General features: G+C 44.3%; 1 protein-coding gene across 4 annotated transcripts in view; it reads right to left on the bottom strand.

Moving 5' to 3' along the window:
* tjp2a (tight junction protein 2a (zona occludens 2)) overlaps positions 1–12,515 on the bottom strand; it is a 148,447-nt gene that overhangs the window by 57,492 nt on the left and 78,440 nt on the right. For all 4 annotated transcript variants that reach the window (XM_078213954.1, XM_078213953.1, XM_078213955.1 and 1 more), the window contains exon 4: positions 4,842–4,944. In XM_078213954.1, coding sequence (XP_078070080.1) covers positions 4,842–4,944 — 103 coding nt within the window. The remainder of the gene's footprint in view (positions 1–4,841; positions 4,945–12,515) is intronic.

Genomic DNA, 12,515 nt, shown 5'->3' with positions numbered 1-12,515 from the left:
TCCGCTCCCAGAGGAACACCAAGGTCCTGTACAGTTGCAGCATAACCCCACGGCTCTTAAACTCCAACCCCCTGTTAATAAACGCTAACACACTATAGGCCTTCTTCACGGCTCTATCCACTTGAGTGGCAACCTTCAGAGATCTGTGGATATGAACCCCAAGATCTCTCTGTTCCTCCACATTCCTCAGAACCCTACCTTTGACCCTGTAATCCGCATTCAAATTTGTCCTACCAAAATGAATCACCTCGCGCTTATCAGGGTTAAACTCCATCTGCCATTTTTCGGCCCAGCTCTGCATCCTATCTATGTCTCTTTGCAGCCTACAACAGCCCTCCACCTCATCCACTACTTCACCAATCTTAGTGTCATCCGCAAATTTACTGATCCACCCTCCAGCCCCCTCCTCCAACTCATTTATAAAAATCACAAATAGCAGAGGACCCAGCACTGATCCTTGTGGTACACCACTGGTAACTGGTCTCCAGTCTGAAAATTTTCCATCCACCACCACCCTCTGTCTTCTTTGAGATAGTAAGAAGTTTAACAACACCAGGTTAAAGTCCAACAGGTTTATTTGGTAGCAAAAGCCACACAAGCTTTCGGAGCCCCAAGCCCCTTCAGGTGAGTGGGAATTCTGTTCACAAACAGGGCATATAAAGACACAAACTCAATTTACATGAATAATGGTTGGAATGTGAATACTTACAGCTAATCAAGTCTTTAAGATACAAACAGTGTGAGTGGAGAGAAAGCTTTTTCTCCACTCACATTGTTTGTATCTTAAAGACTTGATTAGCTGTAAGTATTCACATTCCAACCATTATTCATGTAAATTGAGTTTGTGTCTTTATATGCCCTGTTTGTGAACAGAATTCCCACTCACCTGAAGGGGCTTGGGGCTCCGAAAGCTTGTGTGGCTTTTGCTACCAAATAAACCTGTTGGACTTTAACCTGGTGTTGTTAAACTTCTTACTGTGTTTACCCCAGTCCAACGCCGGCATCTCCACATCATGACTTCTTTGAGATAGCCAGTTACTTATCCAATCGGCCAAATTTCCCTCTATCCCACACCTCCTTACTCTCCTCCACGACACTTTTTAAAACCTGCCTCTGACTACCTGTTCTAATATCTCCTTATGGGGCTCAGTGTTTTAAACCCTTCTTGGGATGTTTTAGTAAAGCTGTTATGGGAAGAGTTTACTCTGATGCGGAGTGCCCAGCTTGTGAGCCATTCTTTAAACAGTTTGCTGGCATCATATTAGATGGGCAGCATGGTGGCACAGTGGTTAGCACTGCTACCTCACAATGCCAGGGACCCGGGTTCAATTCCGGCCTCGGGTCACTGTCTGTGTGGAGTTTGCACATTCTCCCCGTGTCTGCGTGGGTTTCCTCCCACAGTCCAAAGATGTGCGGGTTAGGTTGATTGGCCATCCTAAATTGCCCCTTTAGTGTCAGGGGAATTAGCGGGGTAAATATGTGGGGTTACAGGAATAGGGGCTGGGTGGGATTGTGATTGGTGCAGACTCGATGGGCCAAATGGCCTCTTTCTGCACTGTAGGGATTCTATGAAAACAGGTTAGAGATGAGCAGTCAAAATAAGTTTGGGCAAAAATTTGTGCGTAGGTTTTACTGAGGCTAAAACCAAAACAAAACAGGCCCATGATATTTGCTGAAGGCTTTTGTAACCAACTGGATCACTCTGCCCAATGCAGATATTTGGGGCAAAAATAAATCCACTTAACTGTCACTGCCAACATCAAACATTTAAATTAACAGAAATATCACAAAGCACGAGTTCCTGCGCAATTATTTCCATCACTTCATTCAACTGTAACTCGAGGGGAATTAAATAAATATTTGAAAAGGGAAGAATGCAGCGCTGCAGAGGGAGAGCCTTCGTTGGCTCGTTCAAAGAGCTGACACAGGTCCAATGGGCTGAGTGGCCTTCCTCGGTAATTGTCAGTCAGATGGTGGGAGGGCAGAGAGAGAGAGAGAGAGATGCTGCAGCTTTTCAAAGTACTTAACCTGTTCAGACTTCTTACAAAATTGGTGCGACAGTTATTTAGTGGCCAATAAAACAGGAGGGGGACTGTTGCTGTGCCAAATTGTCAGGGGATTCTATGGACAGACAGAATTTTCCCATCCTGCCCAACACTATGCAAAAGGTGCATGGTCCTTGGATGGAATTCTCCAGCCTTGGTGCGAGCGTTTGCTGGAAAATCCCACCTGATGTCTGCCTGTTTCTGGCAATTGTAGCTGTAGAGAAAACACCGATAAGAGATGCAGACAAAAAGAGAAATCTATAAAACTCCAAAAGAAACTGGACAGGGAAGGGGGATGAAAAAGTATCACTGTAAAACATCAAGGATAAAATACAAGCTGAAAGCCAGAGGAAATTAAAAGCTTTTCCCCCCCGTCAGTTCAGCCAGGAATCATCATTCAATTTAAAAACTTACTACTGGAATTTAATCTGGATGATAAATTGACTCTGATAATTGCATTACAACCACTGGAAGATTGAATTTTTTTTTTTAAAAACCCCTATTTTTATCCAGGCTTTGCCATAGTGAGTGGAGAGATCTTATTTAGAAAGGATTATACATTTCAGACAGACAATGCTGGCTTTAATGCAAGGGAACACGAGCAGTTTGTTGCAGTTCAATGACCATTGAATCAAATTTATCAACCCCTTACAAAGTAGATGAGGAGAGGATATTTCCTCTTGCGCTGCAACCCAAAATGAAAGATCATAGTTTTAGGATAAGGGGTAACCGATTTAAAACGGAGTCCCAAGATGTGGTCAGGTGGATTGTGTGGGAGAGTCAGAGAGTCAGTACAGACTCAATGGGCCGAATGGCTTCCTTCTGCACTGTAGGGATTCTGAGGAGAAATTATTTCTCCCCAAAAAAGTCACGAATCTGTGGATTTCACAACCCCAGAATGTGGTGGATTCCAGGATATTGAGTAAATTTGAGGAAATGGACAAGGTTTTTAGTTAGTAAGGGGTTGAAGAGGTATGAAGAATGGGCAGAAAAGATCTAATGCAGATAGGAAATATAGTAAATGGCAGGAGTATTGATAGGCAAAGGGATCTGGGTGTACAGGTACACAGGTCACTGAAAGTGGCAACGCAGGTGGAGAAGGTAGTCAAGGCGACATATGGCACGCTTGCCTTCATCAGCCGGGGCATTGAGTTTAAAAATTGGCAAGTCATGTTGCAGCTTTATAGAACCTTAGTTAGGCCGCACTTGGAATATAGTGTTCAATTCTGGTCGCCACACTCCCAGAAGGATGTGGAGGTTTTGGAGAGGGTACAGAAAAGATTTACCAGGATGTTGCCTGGTATGGAGGGCATTAGTTATGAGGAGAGGGAACCAATTGGTTCCATTCCCCTGCCTTTAGCCCAAAACTATTTCTTTACCCACCCTCACCCAAAGTCATTAGTTATAGAGCCTTACGGCACAGAAAGAGGCCCTTCAGCCCATCACGTCTGTGCCAGCCATCAAGCACCTCGGTGCTGGGTCCCTTGCTGTTTGTAGCATACATTAATGATCTAAACATGAATGTTTGGGTATAATCAGAAAGTTCACAGATGACGACATAAAAATTGATAGTGTGGTAAATAGTGAGGAGGAAAGGCTTCGATTACAGGATGTTATAGATGGGCTGGTCAGAACAGTGGCAAATGGAATTCAACCCTGAAAAGAGAGAGGTGATGCATTTTGGGAGAACTAACAAGGCCAGGGAATACACAATGAGTGTTAACATGCTAGGACAGAGGACCAGAGGGACCTTAGGGTGCATGCCCATAGATTCCGGAAGACAGCAGGGCGGGAGGGAAGGTGGTTAAGGTGGCATATGAGAAACTTGCCCTCATTAGCTGAAAAAAAATAGAATATAAAAGCAGGATGGTAATGATGGAGTTGTATAAAATGCTTGTTTGGCTACAGCGAGAGTACGGTGTGCAGTTCTGGTCACCAGGCTATGGGAAGAATGTGATTGCACTGGAAAGGGTGCAGATTTTCACCAGAATGCTGCCCGAGTTGGAAGGTTTCAGCTGTGAAGAGAGGTTGGGGTGGTTTTCCTTGGAGCAGAGAAGGCCGAGTGGGGACCCAACCAAGGTGTACAAAATTATGAGGCACATTCATAGAGTAGATGGGAAGAAACTTTTCCCCTTGGTACAGGGACCAACCCAGTAAGAAGTCTCACTACACCAGGTTAAAGTCCAACAGGTTTATTTGGTAGCAAAAGCCACTAGCTTTCAGAGCGCTGCTCCTTCGTCAGACTTACCTGACGAAGGAGCAGCGCTCCGAAAGCGAGTGGCTTTTGCTACCAAATAAACCTGTTGGACTTTAACCTGGTGTTGTAAGACTTCTTACTGGGTTTACCCCACTCCAATGCCGGCATCTCCACATCATGACAGGGACCAACCACCAGGGGGGATAGATTTAAGGTTAAGGAGGATATTTGGAAGGAAGTTGAGGAAAAGAAAAATCTCATCACCCAGGAGGGTGGTGGGATTCTGGAACTCGCTGCCTGAAAGCGTGGTAGAGACAGGAACCTTCAACATTTAAGAAGCACACTTGAAACCCCATCGCATACAAGGCAATGGACAAGTGCTGGAAAATGGGATTAAAATAATTTGTTTCCATCCCCTTTCAGACAACACATTCCAGATCACAACAACTCACCTGTATAAAAAGAAAACACAGCATTAGTAATTAAGTCAGTTTCAGATTTCAATGTCTTTTGCGAATATGAATATCTAATCATGGAGATGCCAGTGCCCTAGACATTTCTATAATATTTACTTTTCGGTGTTTATAATCAGCACTTACTATTTGAGCTACTTTCCCACATTTTCTCAACTGTTGTACAGCAAAGGAATGAGGCACATTTTCCATGGGATAACCGTTAACATTTATAACCCGGTCATTCTCCCTGTCAAGAGAAAAGAAACACTTTCACAATTAGAGTACACAAAAATCCCTTTATAGTTCTGGCAAATATTGCTTGATTACATTCAGAAATAACTAAAAAGGAATTTAGAATGTTTGCTTGAAGTCAGAAATCTGGAAAACAAGTTCTTTGAACGCTATTCAAGGGAGCTGCAATGAACAATTCTAATTTGGAATACTGGGTGTTTTAGAAGTTTTGCAATTCCAGCCTCCCCTCATACTTCCATATTCTTGTGTGCTGTGCATGTCAGTCATGGCTCAGGTGAGTAACACTCGCACCTCTCGAGTCTGAAGGTCTTGGCTTCAAGTTCCACAACACAGACCTGCACAAAACCTAGGCGGACATTTGGGTGCAAGTACAGAGAGAGCGGCTGGATTGAGAGGAGCCAACTTCTTGGGTGAGATGTTAAACAAGGCCCCATCTTCCCTCTCAAAGTGGGCACAAAAATTCCATGGCATTACTTTCAATACTTTCAAGAGCAGAGGAATTTTTCCCTACTGTCCTGGCCAATATTTATCCCTCACCCAACATCACTAAAGCAGGTGATCCGATCACCATCTATTGGAGCTTGCTGTGCACAAATTGGTTGTTTCATTTCCAGTGACTGGACATCATTGGGTGTAAAGCACCTTGGGATGCCCAGAGTTCATAAAAGATACCACTGAAATGCAAGTCTCTATATTCTTGCTGTAAAGCCTCAAATCTCTTATGTTTGTCACCATAGTCTTCATCTCTGTGGCACAAAAGCAGATATTAAATGCACACAAAAAATCTGGGAGCAAATATTGGGGCTATAACTCCAACAAGACTTCCCAATGAGACCAAAGACCACGTGACAAAATGCAAAAGTGTTTCATTTAAATTCCCCAAAAGGCTAGCTTAGTCTTTCAAAATCACTTGTTATATCAGTTCAAAGTTTAACAAGGGTCCTACAAAACTCATTCAACTCGCACACAGTTACCTGAAATACAACCATCAGGCCAAACTGGTGTAAAACTTTCCCAGAGACATCTCTATAATACACAGAAGAATCTCAAGTCTGCTTACACTACTTACTTAAGATGTGGAGTTGCTGGCGTGGGACTGGGGTGGACACAGTAAGAGTTTTAACAACACCAGGTTAAAGTCCAACAGGTTTATTTGGTAGCAAATGCCATTAGCTTTCGGAGCGCTGCTCCTTCGTCAGATGGAGTGGAAATCTGCTCTCAAACAGGGCACAGAGACACAAAATCAAGTTACAAGTTGTCTGTATCTTTAAGACCTGGTTGGCTGTAGAGATTCGCATTCTAATCAGTATTCTGTAACTTGATTTTGTGTCTCTGTGCCCTGTTTGAGAGCAGATTTCCACTCCATCTGACGAAGGAGCAGCGCTCCGAAAGCTAATGGCATTTGCTACCAAATAAACCTGTTGGACTTTAACCTGGTGTTGTTAAAACTCTTACTGCTGTCACATAGCAGCCAGAGGCAAAAAAACAAACAATAACCCAATAGTACTTCAGATCAGCTGTAGTGTTTGAACTGCTGCATTTATTACAGACAGAAAGAGGTACGCCAATGAGCAACCAAGTTTCAGCGAAGGCAGGAACAAAAGACAAGTAAACAGCACATTGCTAAGGTTTACTGAACTGTGCTGAGAGCGAGCCTTATTCATATTCTAAAGACCAGTAAAACATGTTGCAGCACGAATGTCAGCTATCCTGTTTAAAGCTGCAAGGTACAACTTCTGCCCAGGAGTCACTCAATTATTAAACACTGGTGGCCAACTCATTGCACTCATAAGAACATACCCTGCTGTAAAATGATGGGGTTGCAACAATATTTTAAAAGTCTTGTGTTTGCATTCTGGGGGCAGAATGTTGCCCAAAATTGCACAGTGTTGGAAGAGGCAAAAAGCGCTGAGAAACTCAGCTTCACAGACACCTTTTCTCACCTAACCAAACAGCATTCGGCAACTTCCAAGTACTGGTGAGGATCACGTAGCCAGCTGGAGGGGCGGGGCCTATACACGCTAGGATTCTGAGATCAGGGCGCCCTAATCTTAAAGTTAAATTAAAGACCCTCACCCCCACCATGGACATTGTGCCCTCCCCCATCGGAGCAGGAAAACACCCCCCCCCCCCCAACCCCCTCGTGTGCAAGGGCAATCTTGACCCAACTTCCTGTATTGGGGCAATCCTTCTGCCTCTTTCTCCCCTCTTCCCTTCTCCTTCCCCCCCCCCACCCCTCCCCCCAATCTAAAATAACTGGCATCAACCCCACCCCATTCACCATTTTAATCCCCAATCCTCTCCCACCCCTTGAATCGCTGTGGTGTAGGTACAACCACAGCTAGGGGGGCGGGGGGGGGGGGGCGCCTTTCAGGAAAATTATTCAGGACAAGCATCTGATTGTCAGAGGAAAGACAACAATATAATGGATGGAACATACTGTAAAGAAACATTTAGCGTTCCCAAATCCAGTCTGGAATAGTCTTCCCGAAACTCAAAGACCTTTCGCAGGAGCACAAAAATCAGGCCACAAGATCCTGTCGGACCCTCACCCTAGAAAGGAAGTGTCCCAGCTTTCCAAGACAAACAGGTGAATTTAAACTTTTTTGGCGTGTTGTTAGTACCAGGCAAAGAGTTAACCACTTCAATCAATTATAATGATAGTGATTGCTCAGAGCAGGCTAGAACCTCAATGCCTTTGGGAAAAGCAAATTGAGAATCCCCTTGACAATCTGCTCCAGCTCCTTAATTTACACATCTGGGAGCCTTGCAGTAATGTGGAATTGTCATAGAATAACAGTGTTAATATTAAAACGGAGAGATTATTAAATTACTAACCAGAATATCAATTATTAAAATGCAACTTTATTAATAGAAACCATTATGCATTAATATTGATTCTCTGGAGCTGCACTAAGCGCTGCGTATTAATATATTCATGTATCCATTGGAAGTGATGTCGCAGGTCACTAGCGTGGGAAACTGCCAGAGTGAAGCAGCAGCCTGGACTGAACACCACCCTGTAAATAAAGCTCCATTATTTTTAGACCATAAGACGTTAGAGCAGAATTAGGCCACTCGGCCCATCGAGTCTGCTCCACCATTCAATCATGGCTGATTTTTTTTCTCATCCCCATAACCAAGAACCTATCTATCTCTGTCTTAAAGACACTCAATGACCCGGCCTCCACAGCCCCTCTGCGGCAAAGAGTTCCACAGAATCACCACTCTCTGGATGAAGAAATTCCTCCTCATCTCGGTTTTAAAGGATTGTCCCTTTAGTCTGATATTGTGCCCGCTGGTACTAGTGGAAACATCCTCTCCATGTCCACTCTATCCAGTATCCTGCAAGTTTCAACAAGATCCTCTTAATTTTAATCCCCGTGCTTCCTATTGTCAATTCTCCGATAAACAATGTAAAAACTGGCGAGGAGGCCTTAGAACAGCGTTTGTTTAGTCACCAGAGAGCAGGAAAATTAGCCAAAAAGTCCGCAAGAGACTTAGAAGTTCTTCACATGTGCTGTGGACATATGCGGGCATGAATAATGATTCTCCACAGAGCAATAAGAGCACTGGGGATGTTTAAAAAGCAGCTGAAGCTCAGATTGTTGCCTTGTTTAAGAGAAATAAAATCCAGGTAGCAGCTGGAAATACACTGCAAAGTGTGCATACAAGGAAACTCAGTATTTTTTGATGATTTATTATCATGTGTTAACATAGTAAAAAGTATTGTTTTCTGCGCGCTATACAGCCAAAGCATACCGTTCATAGAGAAGGAAAAGAGAGAGTGCAGAATGTAGCGTTACAGTCATAGCTAAGGTGTAGAGAAAGATCAACTTAAGTCCATTCAAAAGTCTGATGGCAGCAGGGAAGAAGCTGTTCTTGAGTCGGTTGGTACGTGACCTCAGAATTTTGTATCTTTTTCCCCGAAGGAAGAAGGTGGAAGAGAGAATGTGCAAGAGAGAATGTGCAGGGTGCGTGGGGTCCTTAATTATGCTGGCTGCTTTTCCGAGGCAGCAGGAAGGTGTAGACAGAGTCAAAGGATGGGAGGCTGGTTTGTGCAATGGATTGGAAGAAAATAGCAGGGGTTTTTAGCATCTTGAGTTGCTAGTGTGGGAAACTGCAAGAGTGAAGAAGCAGCCATGTTGTCAACACCACCCTGCAAGTAAAGTGGTGTTATTTTTAACCCTCCGTGCTTCCTCGTGCCAATTCTCCGATACACAACAGAAACTAATACCTAACTTTATTAGAAACTTGTCTTAATGTAGTAAACCTCAAATAGTAATGAGAAAAAAGTTTATTCATTGTCACAAGTAGGCTTGCATTAACACTGCAACGAAGTTACTGTGAAATTCCGAGTCGCCACATTCCGGTGTCTGTTCGGGTACACTGAGGGAGAATTTAGCATGGCCAATGCATGGGAGGAAACTGGAGCACCCGGAGGAAACCCACGCAGACACAGGGAGAATGTGCAAACTTCACATAAACAGTGACCCAAGCTGAGAATTGAACCCAGGTCCCTGGCGCTGTGAGGCAGCAGTGCTAACCACTGTGCCACCATGTCACCCTACAAAGTAGACACAGCATGGAAAGATGCCAAGGTAGTGGGATCATTGAAAAATTGTCAAGTTTGACAAGAGTTTACTTGCTGCAGAAAGGGAAGACCTTCAGCCTGTTTGGGAGACTGCTTGTACTAAAAAGGAGGATTGGCATCTCTTGGCGATAAAACCCAAAATGCAATGCCTTGATCCTCACATGAAGGGTTCCTGATCTGTCAGGGAAAGTATCCTCATGTATTGGGATAAAGGGATGGGGGAGGGGTTAGTTGGACAATAGGCAAGATAGAGGCCCTCACTTCGTCTTTACATTCTGAAACAAAACAAAAGGTGATACAATAACTGTCAAGTAACCATTTTATGACTAATTTCACTCTGCATAGTCATCAGTAGCCTTAATTTTTATACATCAAGCAGTGTAAACCGGATGTTGCCATAACCTGAGTATTCTGTTTTTATTGCACAAAACAATGGCTGCTTTGTTTTGCCGGTGAGTAAGATCACCCGGGGATCAAGGACTACTGAAGCTTGACTTGGTTGAGTACAAGTAAAAAGGGAATGGTGGGCTTTCTTTGCAGGAGTTTTTCAACCAATGTTAGTACTCAGAGGTAAAAAGGGAGTGTTAACATTGTATGACTAACAGCTGATCTTGTACAAAACAACCAGTTTGACTGAGGGCTGTAACAAAGGGGAATGGAATGTAAAATGCTGACTACTTCATTCATGCCATTTTGGGAAGGGGTGATTAATGGTGGCCTAGGCCCCTAATTGATTACATTAACCAAGCGTTCGCTAGACCATGAATCCACCAAGTACAAACAACTTTACTGCACATTTAGATGACTAGTGCCCCACCTTTGGTTCTTAACCAGATTTAAAGAAAAATGGCAAACTTTTAGAATTAGAATCAAAAAGGTACAAAGGTAAAAGCTGTGGGTCCACGTGCCCGAGCAGGTTGGGTGGCACAGTGGTTAGCACTGCTGCCTCACAGCGCCAGGGACCCGGGTTCGATTCCGGCCTCGGGTCATTGTGCGGAGTTTGCATGTTCTCCCCGTGTCTGTGTGGGTTTCCTCAGTTCTCTGGTTTCCTCCCACAGTCCAAAAGAAGGTGTGTGGGTTCGGTGAATTGGCCATGCTAAATTGCCCCTCAGGGGGACTAGCTGGGTAAATACGTGGGATTACGGGAATAGACTCTGGGTGGGATAGTTGTCAATGCAGGATTGATGGGCCGAATGGCCTCCTTCTGCACTGTAGGGATTCTATGAACTCCCTAACCCTCTCCATCTCCTCTCTATTTTAAGACTCGTCATAGCCTATCCTTTTGACTAGATTGCTGGTCACCGGTCCCAATATCCCTTTGTGTTTCTGATGTCAATTTAGTTTGAAAGTTGTTCCTGCGAAAACGCCTAGGGATGTTTTACTATAATTAGATACCAAAACCGTGGAAGGTTCACCAGTTCCACCTCTTCAAATGCAAGCTCTGTACATGTTTAAAATTCCTTCACGGGTTGTGGTTGTCGCTGCAGCCCGTGTGTTGTTGGGGAGGGAGTTCCAGGATTCTGACCCAGGGGGTGAACCTGGAGGGAGGAAATACATCAGTCGCATCCAAGTTTATAGAATCCCTACGGTGCAGGAGGAGGCCATTCAGGCCATCGAGTCTGCACCGACCACAAGTTGCGATGGGATTTTCAACACAAGGATAGAGAAAATCCTGACAAAATAAAATCCCACAAATTAAGGAATGGAAAAACAATGGAATTCAGTATAGTGGAGATCATGTAGCACAGAGGAGCCCATTCGGCCCATCATGCCTGTGCTAGCTCTTTAAAAATTAGTCCTACTCCCCTGTTCTTTTGATTTGTCATATGTATTAGTAAACAGTGAAAGGTATTGTTTCTTGCGCGCTATACAGACAAAACATACACCGTTCATAGAGAAGGAAAGGAGTGGAGAATGTAGTGTTAGTGATGGGTGTCAAGAAAGATCAACTTTTCACCACCCATCAGAATACAACAGCTTGCTGCATAAACACGTCTTTCCACATTTCCCCCCCCCATATTCGTTTGCCAATTATCTTGTCAGAACTAGAGTGCATCCTAATCATTGAACACATTTTGAAATATCGCCATTACCACATTTTAAATCCAAAGCCTTTTAGAAATCATACAAGTCAGTGGACAGGTTGATACAACAACCTTCTTCGAGCTCAAAGCAAACTACTGCAGATACAGGAGATTGGAAATAAAAAACAGATTGCCAGATAAACTCAGCAGGCCCGGCAGTGAGCGAAAGCGCCAGGGACCTGGGTTGGATTCCGGCCTTGGGTGACTGCCTGTGTGAAGTTTGCATGTTCTTCCCGTGGATTTCCTCTGGGTGCTCCGGTTTCCTCCCACAGTCCAAAGATGTGGGGGTTAGGTGCATTGGCCATGTTAAGCGTGGAGTTACGGTGATTGGAGTGGGCATTCTTAGGTGGGATGCTCTTTCGGAGAGTCAGGACGGACTCAAATGGGGCAGATGCCCTCCTCCTATGGTTCCCGCTGGTGGGATCTTCTGGTCCTGCCAACAGCTATCCCTCCCCCCGCCATGGGTTCCCTGGCAACAGAAGGTGCAAACAACGGGAAAGCCCCATCACCAGTGGCAGGACCAGAAGATCCCGCCGCCAGCCAATAGTGAGCCAGCTCCAATGCCGCAAAACACACCTCAGGGCTGCAGAAAATCCTGCCCACCATTTTGGGCCCGCGACCTCTCACCAGAACAAGATCGACCCGAAACATCTCTCACCACAGATGCTGCCTAACCTGAGAATTTCCAGCATCCTCTGTTCTTATTACATTTGCCCAACTCTTGCCAGAAATGATGCCACATCTATCACTGACGAATGATCGCTAAATGAGAGATTTAGAATTTGATGGAGACTGGAGTTACTCAGCAATTTGTCATTTTGCAACAAGTTAATCTTGTGGAATTTAAGAGATTTGATAATACTACACCAAACAATTTCTTTGCGCAAT

The sequence above is a fragment of the Mustelus asterias genome, chromosome 6 (assembly GCF_964213995.1).
Source record: "Mustelus asterias chromosome 6, sMusAst1.hap1.1, whole genome shotgun sequence".
NCBI lineage: Eukaryota > Metazoa > Chordata > Chondrichthyes > Carcharhiniformes > Triakidae > Mustelus > Mustelus asterias.
The sequence above is the reverse complement of the archived record's forward strand: the minus strand, read 5'-3'. Positions and strand labels throughout refer to the sequence as shown.